Source organism: Drosophila biarmipes, unplaced genomic scaffold, assembly GCF_025231255.1.
Source record: "Drosophila biarmipes strain raj3 unplaced genomic scaffold, RU_DBia_V1.1 ptg000019l, whole genome shotgun sequence".
Taxonomy (NCBI): Eukaryota; Metazoa; Arthropoda; class Insecta; order Diptera; family Drosophilidae; genus Drosophila; species Drosophila biarmipes.
Genome location: NW_026114537.1, coordinates 844236 through 857935, shown reverse-complemented (window position 1 = coordinate 857935; position 13700 = coordinate 844236). Strand labels below are relative to the sequence as shown.

The 13700-nt window shown below is 37.1% G+C and overlaps 1 protein-coding gene across 3 annotated transcripts in view; it reads right to left on the bottom strand.

Moving 5' to 3' along the window:
- LOC108032944 (tyrosine-protein phosphatase non-receptor type 21) overlaps positions 1–13700 on the bottom strand; it is a 152037-nt gene that overhangs the window by 71366 nt on the left and 66971 nt on the right. The window contains exon 6 of one of the 3 annotated variants that reach the window (XM_044091588.2): positions 6768–8527. The exons of the other annotated variants lie outside the window; for them this stretch is intronic. Within the exon in view, the coding sequence (XP_043947523.1) occupies positions 8477–8527 (51 nt within the window). The 3' untranslated portion in view covers positions 6768–8476. Of the gene's footprint in view, positions 1–6767; positions 8528–13700 lie in introns of those variants that run through there. 3 annotated transcript variants of the gene reach the window in all.

Below are 13700 nucleotides of genomic sequence, written 5' to 3'. Positions count from 1 at the left end.
GCATATGAACATTCTCAGCTCTTCTGGATGGTTTTTTAGTCTTTTTTTATGGTAATCACTCTAGTTTTTTAACTTTCTAGTCTCTCCGTTAAGTTTTAATTATTAAACTGCGATCGATGAATTTTTAGCACAAAAACTTGTTGGTTCTTTGGCCGCGTTTGGCACGTTGGTCGATTGTTCTCGGTCGAGCCCCCAAAATTGTAGAGAAAGGCTTCCATTGACTGCCGTAGATTTGTTAAATAATTATAAACGGTTTATTCTCCGATGAATAAAGTTATTTGATACAGTTTTCTTTTCTTCAGTTAACACATTAATATATTTGAGACACACGAGACCTTCCTTTGCCGATGCTCAATCTCTACTCCTCGTTGCGTATTTGTTACGCTTCTCAACACTCAAGAAGCAACGCTCTGGTACAGAACAGCTGTTCTGTTATAAAATAGATTTTTTCTTTTAAATGTTTACATTTTACACTTCTCCTTGGCTATGACGATTTTCAAAGAGTATGAACACATAGAGTTGTCCTACAATAAATATGTATGAATTCTATTTGAAATTTAGTCGGCCGTGGCCCTACTTGCCGTTTGGCCAGAGGGTATGGTAATCGAATCCCGCTGTAGACATTGTAATTTATTTTTCTTTGTTTTTATTTTTTGATCCAGCTGAGCCCAACTGTTTTTCACAGTTTTCACAGTTTTAAAGTTAACGAGATAAAACTTTACCAAAAGTGGTATTTTTTGCAGGTCTGCACAATCCTGCACAGGCCGGATAAGGAACTATATATGCTACTGTGGGCAAAAAATAAGGTGCATTTGTTTGTGAAGTGAAAATTCTTTATTTATTCTCCAGAATCAATTTTATACCCTTCAAAGTAATCCCCTCCCGATAAAATAAACTTATGCCAACGTTTTTTCAAATCCTCGAGACAGGCCATATGGTCCCTTTCCGGTATAGTCATGAGCGCGCTCGTCGATTCCGCTTTTATCTATTCAATCAACTCGAAATGCGTTCCCCGGAGTGGTCTCTTGAGTTTTGGGAATAGACAGAACTCACACGAAGCCAAATCATTAGAATACGGTGGTTGCTACTTTTTTGTCCACAGTAGTATTATTTAATTAACTCCCGGTCGTCTCTATCCTAGGTGTATGACACAGTCGTCCCATTTTTGTTTTTTTGCTATTTTTGCTACGCCGTGAAGGATACCTTTTCGATCCCATAAGAAATATATATTCTTGATCAAAATTGAACAATTTGTTGCTCAATTTTTACAAAAATGTTAAAAAGTTATAACTAAAGTTATTACACTCTTAAAATTATATTTTTTTTATGATTTAGCATAGCCGTTGACTAAAGGGATTTGTCTTGCTCTTCATAAAAATGTTGCAAACAAAATATCAAATAGAAGAAACCAGAATTCTTTATTTTACATTATCAGGGAAAGTCTCTAATGATCTTAAAAATATGCATCGCAAAGTATGTAACAAGTAGATGGACGCGTTTGGTTGCCGTTTCTTTATACTTTCTTTGCTTTAACGCAGTTTTATGCAGTTGTGCATGTGTGCAAATTAATTATTTCACCAGTAAATTTAAAAAAAATATTTTTTTTATTTAATTTTCAATTAAATACAACTTTTTCTTACAAGGTGAGTTCCAAAGTAAAAAGTACTTTTAAAAAAGACAGAACCAATAGTTTTTCGGCAAAATCAATTTATTTTATTCAAAATAGTCTCCTTTTAATACAGCGTTCAAAAGCATGTCGAACGAGTGTTTTAGCTCGTTGCCCGGTATGGCCGCCAGTATGCCGGTGCAAGCCTTTTGAATGGCCTCTTCGTCTGCATAACGCTTTCCTTTTATCGGCGAATGCATTTTTCCGATAAGTCAGAAGTCGCACGGTGCCATATCAGGTGAATACGGGGAGTTGTTGATGGTTTAAATGTGATTTTTGGTAAAATATTTGGACACAAGGTCGATCGATGAGAGGGCGCATTATCGGGCAACAAACGCCAACTTCCATCTTCGCGATATTCGGGCCGAACAAAACTTCAATACCGCAATAATGTTTTGGCCGGGTGGAACAAATTCTTTGTGGACAATACCCTGGAATCATAAAAACAAATCAGCATTGTCTTCACTTTTGACTTCCCCAGGCGCGATTTTTTGGGTTTCGGCTTGTCCTACGCCTTCCATTCAGCACTCTGGCGTTTTATTTCGGAATCATATTGAAAACACCACGTTTCGCTACAAGTCACAATCTTGTAAAGGAAGTTCAAGTCTTTTTTTGACTTTTTAATAATGTCCTTCGAATGTTGAATTCTGAGCAATTTTTTGACATCAGTCAATTTGTGCGGAACAAACCGTGCACAACACACCTTTTGTAAGCCCAAATGTTCGGTCAAAATGTGATAGCTCGATGTTTTGGAGATGTTCAGTTCTATTTTCATAAATTTCAATGATGATTTCGGCTGATTTTATATGAATTCACGCACAGTTTCGATGGAATTTTCGGTGATTACGGACTTTGGTTGGCCCACTTTGAAAACGTTGAAACCACTCGTGCACTCTGCTACGGGATAGGCAATCATCGCCATAAACTTGTTTCATCAATTGAAACGTTTCGGTAAAAGTTTTACCAATTTTAAAACAAAATGTAATGTTGGCTCTATGTTAGAAGCAAAACATATTGACACTTAAAACGCAATAACCTCACTTCCAATAGATGAAATGTCATGAAAATTTCCCTGTAAGTCGATAAACGATAGCAGATTCTAACGCACCAGTTGACATATAGATATCGCCACTATTTTTATTTCACCATTTACAAATATTGTATATTAGAACTGATCTATTCGGATGCAAAAACGGTCTTCTAGGCCATGTGCCATCCTAAAAGCAAACCTCTGTTCAAGAGAATTGGGGAGCTCATTAAGAGTTGGACTTAAGAGAGAGAGTGAAATTGAATCGTGATAATGAACTTCTACTAAGGTGAGGAAGCTTATTGGGATTCCCAGCTATGTTAAGAATTGTTTATATATGACTTGTGCACTTGAGCTGGAAAGCGTTCTCAGCTAAGTTTAAGTTGAGTTTAGGGAGGTTGGGATCTTGAGCTAAATAACTTTCATGCTAATAAATAATAAAATCGCTGAATGGCGCGATAATATAGCTTTTTCTAACAAAGCTATTAGACTCACACGAACTAATGGTTGTTCGTTTAGATTTCAACACACATATGTATACGCTTTAAGATTGGTTTTGTTTAACAACCACACCTTAAAATTAATGCACTTTCTTTCTTGGCGCTGCTGAATAAATAACAATTTAAACAATAACTTTTGTATGTAGCTTCGAGATTCGTTCTCCTAGCTCAGAATATTTTTTTTGTCCGTTCCACGAAATTTATATGACGTGACTGCCCAGTGAGACGCAGTATTCAAATTGTAATATAAGTTTAATAGACCTTGATGCACTTCGAAAAAGAACGTGGTTGTTCGCGCGGAGCCCTTTATTCTATCAATTTGAGCAATAAATTCAAGTTGGCGAGGAAAATACGTATAACAAAAATCAACGGGATAAAAATGTAAAAAAGGCGAAGCAAATAAGTTAAAATATTAGTTTTAAATATCGGGATAGAAGTTGAAGTGCAAATTAAATGATAAAGGTTGTTATAATTATTACACAGGGGCTCGTGCGGACAAAAACTTGATGTACATCGTGGAAAATTTAGAGGATAATAATTTCGTGTTAGTTTAACAGGAACATTAAATGTTAGGCTGCTTAAAAGATCTGCAGAATCAATGTCACCTCTTATATGATTTTGTATACAAATTGTACCAAGCATTGTTCTACGATTTACAAGTGTAGGTAAGTTAAGCAATTGTAATCTACTCTGGTAGGAAGGTAGCCTTACGTTTTGATCCCAGGGCAAATAAAAAAAATTTTTTGTACCGTCTCAATACGGACAATACGAACAATATTCCAAAATGGGACGGACAAGGGAGGTAAATAATAATTTGGTCGTATAAGGGTCATCAAATTCTTTTGACACACGCTTTATAAACCCAAGAACAGTTATGGCTTTGTTAACAGTGAACATTACGTGGCAGTCAAATTTAAGTTTAGGGTCAAGAACAACACCTAAATAGTCAATTTAAATTCATATAAAAAAAGAGAGTTGTTAACGAAGTCAAAGGCCATAATAAAATCTGTATATACAATGTCAATTTTTACAAATGATGTCAATTCAAGAAGGTTGATTGGTGGTGGTTGATCCTCGCTTAACAAAACGATACTGACACGGTGATATAAACGAGGAACATAAATGTTTTAAATGAGAAGAAGAGAAGAGATAATACGCTCAAATGCTTAGGAATTGCCGACAATTTAGGAATACCTCTGTAATTCCGATCATCCGTTTTCGCACCCCTCCAGATTGTAGGAAAAACTGATGATGAAATAGACAAATTAAAAAGTTTAAGAGTCGGCTTACAAACGGTTGACGCACAAAACTTAAGCACAAATCCAGGAAGTGTATCTGGACCGGGTGAATAAGTTGGCGTTTTTGATGGTAAGTCTCTCTTTCGGTGATTACAGGGGAAAACCCTAATTTTCCCTGTTTATGGGACTAGGGTAGTTTGAATTTGACCAAGCTGTTGAATTATAAGTAGTTTGGAAAAACTCAGCAAATAAGTCAGCAATTTCAAAATCCGTCGATGCCTCCATTGAGTTTAGACGTACCGATGAAGGCAATGCCGATGACTTCCGCTTGGCAATAACAAAGTTGTAAAACTGTTTCAAATCATTTGAAAATTTAAATTTAAGTTGATTTAGAAACATAGAATAGCAGCTACTTTTTAAACATTAAAATCCGTTCGAGCCACCACATATTTAAAAAAAACATGCTGGCCTATCCCACTTTTTATAAGTGTTTGATTTAAGGTTTTTAGGTCTTTAAAGCGCATTGGTAATCCAAGGAGGCCTGTTTAGGCTTGAAGAAAACCTATCAAGAACGCATTCATTAAAAAATGTATTTAACACTATATAGAATAGTTCACCATTGTACAAGTCTGTCCAATTATAATGATAAATCATATCTTTAAGTTTATTATAGTCACATTTAAGATAACATCTCATTTTAGTTGGAGAAACTAAAGGAGAGAGGGTATCAAAGCAGGAGAGGCAAATTGTTAGTTCCATAGTTGGATGATATCGGTCTTCAGGTATAACAAGAGGGTCAATTCTAGATATTGTGACTTCAGACTGGTATGAAACAAACACAAGATATAACGGTCTATTTAGGGAATTTTGTATAAATACTTGCTGTAACGATAATTCTAAAATGCCATCCATAAAATCAGTAGGAGGAGATCAAGAAATATCAGGTAAATTACAGTCACCCAAAACAATCAAAAAGTCTCTGCTAGAAAAAAGAGATGGAACAGATTTAGTTGCAGACAGATGGTGCTCATAAATTACTAGATCAGAGCCAGGTGGAATATAAGAACATGTAAAGAATATAGATAAGGATTGCAAGGCAACTTTCACAATAACCAATTCAATTTCGTTTGGGATATAAGAGTGAATTCTATCGGATTATAGGCTAGATGTAATGGCAATCAGCACATCGTGAGGAGCGTTAGGTCCTATAGGTGTTAACTTTTTTTGACAGAACTTAGAGTCAGATATCTTTGGTTTCAGCCAAGTTTCCATAAAAGCCAAAATATCTTCAGTAAAGGCAGAGGTGGCTGCGGCATAAAGCTTGTGCAGCTTCATATTTAGTCCCATAACATTTTGATAGGCCAAAAATAAAATGTTTTGTTTTTTGGCACGTTGGATAATTCGGTTTATATGAAACAAAATATTTTATTATCAAATCACCAATTAGTTAAAAGCTTTCAGAAAGTAGTACATTAAACACGTCAGGCTGAGTAAATATACATACGAGTACAGTGGGCTCATCCTCGTGAAGCTTTTTACAGCTGGTGTGTGGCTTGGCTGTATTCGGTATTTCCTCGCGCTGGTTACACTGGCTGCTGATATTTTTATCCTGACTTGTGGACGCGTTGACTCGACGACCGCTGGCTTCTTTCCGCCTCTGCGAGCATGTACCTCGTCCCTCAAGAGAACGTGCCTTAAAGCCACAAGAGCTCTTCAAATGTCAAAAAAACGGACAGGACCGAGGCTGCAGTAACCTCCCTTATACTAACCTGGAGCAAGACCCTTGGAAAGGGGTATATTCATGCAACCGCTCTCCTACTGACCCCGAAACCCTACATGAGATTGTTCGCACTTTGTTTTCAATAGATAGAATAGATCAGCAGGGATCAGCGAAGTAACGGAGGCTGAGGTCGCTACAGCCTGACGCAGTATCCAGAACAATTAAGCGCCGGTTCCGAATAAAAAGCGCAACAATGCTATGAAGCGGGCGCTAGCGCTCCAGCCGGGTACGTTTCCCCGTAGGTGGAAAAGCTTAAAGCTGTTGCTGCTTAACAGACCAGAGCAGCCGCCAGAGAAACCTTCCTCCTACAGACCTATCTGTCACCCCGACGCCATGTAGGGTTAGAAATATGGTTATAAAGCGCTTTTCCAAACGCCGCACCGAAGTGGGCTAATGCAGCATTGACCCCCTCGTACATGACTGGCTTGGTTCCATTGCTTTTCAGACGACCTCCGAGGAAGCGGCGATGGTCATGGTTTTGGCCATTTGTGGGTGTTAAGGTGGCTGCGGCAAATTTATTTCAAGTCAATCGATAGCTATTTATAAAACCAATACATTTCATTTTACACTTTATTTCTAGAACTCAAAACTATAAGCTCAAGCGATAGGTATTGACAAGACAAATAAATTTTAGTTCAACATTTTTACCATAAAGGCTACAGTTTGCGCGAATTTATTGAGCGCCTGCCAGGGACCGCTACCCTACCATCAGATCCGGTGGTTTTGTCGGCGGATGGTCCAAAGACTGTGAATGTGTCCACTCACCAACAATGGGGGGCATGATGAAATCATTTGTTCGTGGCAGTTTCGTTATAAATATGACACTTAAAATACAAGAGATTTTAAGTTGTTCCATTTAACGAAAAGCAGTTTTGATTTTCCTTGAAAGAGGTATTCGAAATCAATCTAGATCTAGAAAAAAATCTGCAAACTTAAATCACTTCTATATTTTAAAAAAGTAAACATTTACTAACAACTACAAACCACAACGACTACAAGCGGACAATCACCACTAAAAAACCGAATTACACACACAATAAAATAAAAGAAAGTATGTCATTACATATAACATATTACATTTTTTCAATCTAACGGACAATATATACATATACATTAATTAGGCATAGCTGACATGGTTGCTCGGTACGGCCGCAATGCGATGCTTTGCACAAGCGAGGCAGTTTGTGCGTCCACTCCTGTCCTCTTTTTTTTTCCGGCAGTCGCGTTCCGATCTTGTTGGTCTTTTAGCCTGGTGGGCAGCAACGTGCTAAGGGTAGCCTCGGCACCTGCCTCTGCATCACATACATACTTCTACCCTGTACCTACCAACATTGCGAAGGATAAAGAAGAGAGTATGGCGCCAACCTCACATATCGTGAACACGAGAAGCATAAAGCTAACAAGCCCTGAAGAAGTCCTCGGAGTACTAAAAACAATAAAGAACGACAAGGCACCGGGACCAGATGGAATCCGGAATAAATCTCTTAAAATAGCCATAGTAGTTACGGCCAAGAAACTCCCAGACGCTGAAAGAATCTGCAACGGGACCGAGCCACAAGAAATGAAAGTTATATGCAAGATGGCGATTCTGTACAGAGATTGTGTGCCCTGAGGGTTTGCTGTGCATTCCGCACGGTATACCATGACGCAGCGCTGGTAATATCGGGAGTCATACCGATTGACCTGTTAGCAGTGGTGTCAGCGTATATCCACCAAGGTAGCGCAGGGGTCGCAACTGCTGAATCCCTACGCCAAAAATGCAGAAAACTTACCATTGCTAAATGGCAAGAGAGGTGGGTAAATAGTAGGAAAGGACGATGGACGTATAAACTTATTCCCGAACTGCAGAGATAGCTGAAACGGATGGATGGACATGGACATGTGCACGTTTATTTAACGCAACTGATAACAGGACATGGATATCCCAAATACTATCTGAATATGTTTACTATAATCATGAACGTTATCAGCACTCCCACTCTGCGATTCGGATCATAAAGACGAAGAACACATATTTTTTTAGTCGGTCCGAAATTTAACAATGACTGACGAGATGTGAACATAAGGGTTTGGAGGATGACAGCTGTCTGTAACTTGGTAGAAATAATGCTTAGATCAGAAATAATATTTCTCAAAAAACTGCGCATCGCAGAAAGACTGCGAAATTCGAATAGGATAGAATCCTAACGACCTCTAAGTGCATTCCCCCCCTGCGAAGGAATACCCAATGGCTGTACCGCCGGGGAAGGTGGGACGGGGTGGAGTTTACGGCATGCTAGCACAGCTTTGAGTTGGCTTTTGATGTTTAAACCACCACTGCAAAAAAAAAAAAAAAAAAACAGTTTTAATTTTCATTAAAAACGGTATTCGAAATAAAGGCACAATTTACACAGATGACGGCTAAGCAATGTTTTCTATAAATCCACTAGGCTCGTGAATTTGCTTACCCATTCCTTAGAGGCAAACAATAATGAATTAGCATGTAGGGGGGACTAAGAAAAACAGTAAAGGCTAACCAGATCACAGTTTGGGGTTCATGATAATCCGTGCCTAATAACTTTAAAAGAATCTCTCGCTTGTTTGAAATCCCAACAATTCAAGCGCCATTCGCCGCAGCGTTACTCATCGACACCGTGAAGGTATATAAGTTAAGTTAATATTGCAACATTGTTAAGCACAAAACTTGCAACATAGTAAAAGCCAGCCTAAGTTCAATAACATAAACACAATAAAGTTAAATCAAAATATGAACTCTGCAGACCCCGCAGTTTCTGCAACTCTTCAGGAATTTCTCAACCCATCAACGCCGCTGCCAGCAACGTCAGCGCCGCCGCCGCCGAAGTCTACGCCGCTTCCCCAACCTACAGCTTAGATCAGGTTAACTATAAGTAGAGTAGAATCAGTTCCGAATTGAATCTTGAATATATGAGACATCCGAATTGTAAAATCGAAGATTTAATTATTTTGGAAATTAACTGGCGGGGACATCTGATTTACTTTGATCCGTGCGGGAAGTTAACAAGTTCAACTCCGCTGGCCTAACACAGGTCAGACTCAGAGGAATTGCTTCCTAATAAAATTGAAGATGAAAACGACAACTGGTGGGCTAAATAATTTCTGATCTATCGGATGACTACAAGTACTGTCGAGCGAGACATTCTCTATTTGTGTGCGTCGCAGGATCCTAAGTAGACAACATACAGGAAAACATCCGGACCATCAGCAAAAGTAACCACATCAAAGTTAAGTTAAGTGAGACCAGCGATTAAGTGAAACTTTTAAGAAACAAAATAATATAAGCTAAGTAAAAAAGAAAATGATAATTTAAATAAAATACAAAGGTTAGAAAATCAGATATTATATGAAGAATTTTAAAATTTTTCCCCATAATTTCACCTTTATAAACCTGTTTTTTATATTCATATATTATTTTACTTGAAATGTTTGCAAGACACACCCATGAAAAATTACCCTTCTTCAAAAGCAAATGGCCAATCAGCGAAATCTTACAGGACCTATACAGCAGAATTCACTTCTTGAAAGAAAGAAGTCGATAGAGTGCTAAAAACTATTTTGGTATTCTACACACTATTCGAAATAAAATAAAGGGAAATGCAGACACTGCATTGGAATCCTACAACATTCCACTAAATTGGAATGCTATATGGAAATGCCTACTCTTCATCACGCAGATAACGGGATTCAGGAAACTTTGACTACCAATTGACAACAATTACCCAGGGCAAAAATCATGTTATATAAGAATTCCATCAGGCGGTCTCTAAACATCTATCCCTAATCCTTGACAAAATTGGATGTATGGAATTAGGACCAGAAGTAGAACAATTGATGACCAAAATGTACAGAGACAAAGCCTTAGATACTTTCGTTCGCGGACTCCGTGCAGACCTATATTGCTTACTTGGTACAAAAGAACCAACTGACCTTCCTTCTGCATTGCACCTTTGCTTAAAGTTGGAGAATCAAACATTCCGCGCTATCCACACTACCAACAGAGGGCCACAATCATTATTCTTTAAAAATGCACCTTCACGGTTAGTGCCACAAACGCAACCAGCTGTACCAAATTGGCCACAATGGTCATCCCCAATAGGGAACGCCCAGTTTCAGACTCCCTTTGCACAGCCCAGCTATTTAATAACAACCAGAATTTAACCATTGCTCCATATGAAATGGTCCGGCCTTCAGGAACCCAACCACCTCTTAAACCTTTGTCCGCAAAGCCACAAACATGCCAAAAAAGGCCACCAATGCCAACTAACGAGACAGAAAAGAAATCCAAAAGCATTAACATCCAGTCAGCTACAGGTATTTCAATGAAAGTTGAAGAATCACCATAATTTTCATATTATGACCAAACTTTAAAATCACAAGAGCAAACGCCAACGAATACAATGAAACTCTATCAGAGTACTGCGGCACAGTAGACCAAGCAGACCAGGAATACCCATATGACTACACTTACCTTAATTTTGTAGAATAAAGAACTCATCATTACCATATGAGGAGTGGAGAAACAAAAAAATTCTTATTGACACCGGTTCAAAAATTAATTACATCCTACCTAAATTCATTGCAAATCCAGTAAAATGCCATATCGGTTGGCGGAAAAATCAAAGTCACATAGCATTCTTATTTGACTGCACCGAAAATAAAATTCTTTTTGTTACCAACATTAAATACATTCGATGCCATTTTGATAAACGACAGTTTAAAAGAGTTAGGAGCAATAGTTGATACTAACAACAAAACCATGTCCTTAAAATCCGGCAGAAGAAAGAATAGAAACAGTCAACCTAATCGTTCCTCGGATAGACCATCAAAAAATTAATTATTTCATTAATTTTTCAGACCATTTTTTTGACATATATAGGTTAGAGTATTATTATATATTATTATATATTATATTACATATACATATTATTTTCCCACCAATTTTCCGATCGTTCCTATGACAGCTATATGACATTGTCTTCCGATTTTAATAAAATTTAATTCCAAAATCAGAACTAGTTAAAAATGCTTAGCTTAGAAGGTTATACGTTAAAAAGACCAAAGATATAACATTTTCATATATTCTGACTAACTTTCCGATCGTTTCTATGGCAGTTATTTGATATAGTCGTCCAATTTTGATAAAATTTAATTCCAAATTCAAACCCAATTAAAAATTGCACTTCCAAGTCTAGGTGGTTATATGCTAAAAAACACCGAAGATATAATTTTTATACCCTTGCAAAGGGTATAATGATTTCAGTCAGAAGTTTGCAACGCAGTGAAGGAGACGTTTCCAACCCCATGCAGTATATACGAGTATATTCTTGATCAGCGTCACTAGACGAGTCGATCATGTCCGTCTGTTCGTCAGACTGTCCGCCTGTCCGTCCGTCTGTCTGTCCGTTTCTACGCAAACTAGTCTCTCAGTTTTAAAGCTATCGGGATAAAACATTTCCAAAAGTCTTCTTTCCATCGCAGGTAGTATATAAGTCGGAACCAGCGGATCGGACAACTAATCTTATAGCTCCCATAAGAACTATCGGGGAAAAAAATTAAGAAAAAATTATATCTTTCGTGTTTTTAACATATACCTTTCTAAGCTTGTATATAACATTTTTAAATTAGTTCTGAATTTCGAATTAAATTTTATTAAAATCGGACCACTATATAATATAGCTCCCATAGGAACTATCGGAAAATTAATGTTAAAATAATATTGAAAAATTATATGTTCGGTGTTTTTTAACTTATAACATCCTACGTTTGGAAATAACATTTTTTATTTGGTTTTTAATTTCGAATTAAATTTTATCAAGGAAAAAACTTTAAAAAATTATGTTTTCGGTGTTTTTAACATATAACCTTCTTTTATTTTACAACTAGTTTTCCGATCGTTCCTATGACAGCTATATGATATAGTCGTCCGATTTTGATAAAATTAAATTCGAAATTCAAAAATAATTAAAAAATGTTATTTACGAGATAAGTTATATGTCAAAAAGCACCAAAGCTATAATTTGTTATATATTATTTTCCCACCAATTGGCATCGACAGATTCTGAAATTGCTAATTTATTTGCTAAGTTCTTCCAAACTATAGTTCGACAGTTTGGTCAAATTTTAACTACCCTAATCCCTTAAATAGGGCAAATTGTATTTTTTCCCCTGTAATCACCGAAATCTCTCTCTTAAGAGATTTAGCAACAACAACGGCAACTTGTTCTCCCGGTCCAGATGGACTTCCTGGATATGTGCTTAAGTTTTGTGCGTCAACCATGTATAAACCTATTCTTAAACTTTTTAATTTGTCTATTTCATCATCAGTTTTTCCTTCTATGTGGAAGGACTCTTTTATTATTCCACTCCATAAAAAAGGTGCGAAGGCGGATGCCCAAAATTATAGAGGTATTTCTAAATTGTCGGCAATTCCTAAAGCATTTGAACGTATTATCACTTCTCATTTGCAACATTTATGTTCCTCTCTTATATCACCGTGTCAGCATGGTTTTGTTAAGCGAAGATCGACCACCACCAACCTTCTTGAATTGAATCTATTGTAATAAATGGGTTTAAGAAAAAATGCACTGTGACATTGTATAAACAGATTTTAGTAAGGCCTGTGATTCCGTTAACCACTCTCTTCTTTTATTTAAGTTAGATCAGCTTGGGTTTCCTGGTAATCTATTATCTTGGATTTCATGTTACTGGAATGGTAGGACTCAGAGGGTTATATTCAAGAATGCTGTTTCAAAATTGATCTACGTGACATCTGGAGTGCCTCAGGGTAGTCATTTGGGCCCTTTGCTGTTTACTTTGCTTATTAACGATCTTCCCTCAATCATAACATATTCTCGTGTACTAATGTATGCTGATGATGTTAAGCTTTGTTTATCATATAATGATATAGCGTCGGGATTTAACTTACAGTCGGATATTGATTGTTTTCATGGATGGTGTGACGTTATGACTTTTTATAGGGGTACTTCTACGTTTATCAGTTACTTTCTTAAACTTGACCGTATATATTCAGTTAACGATTTAGGTGTTCTTCTTGACCCTAAACTTAAATTTGACTGCCACATTATGGCCACTGTTAACAAAGTTTATAAAGCGTAGGTCAAAAGAATTTGATGACCCTTATACGACCAAATTATTATTTACCTCCCTTATCCGTCCTATTTTGGAATATTGTTCGTCGGTTTGGAGTCCACAATATCAAGTTCACATCGACCGTATTCAGTCGGTACAAAAAAAATTTGTCTTATTTGCCCTGCGTAGTTTGAACTGGGATCAAAACGTAAGGCTACCTTCGTAAAATAGTAGATTACAATTGCTTAATTTACCTACACTTGTAAATCGTAGAACAATGCTTTATACAAAATCATATAAGAGGTGACATTGATTCTGCAGATCTTTTAAACCGCCTAACATTTAATGTTCCTGTTAAACTAACACGAAATTATTATCCTCA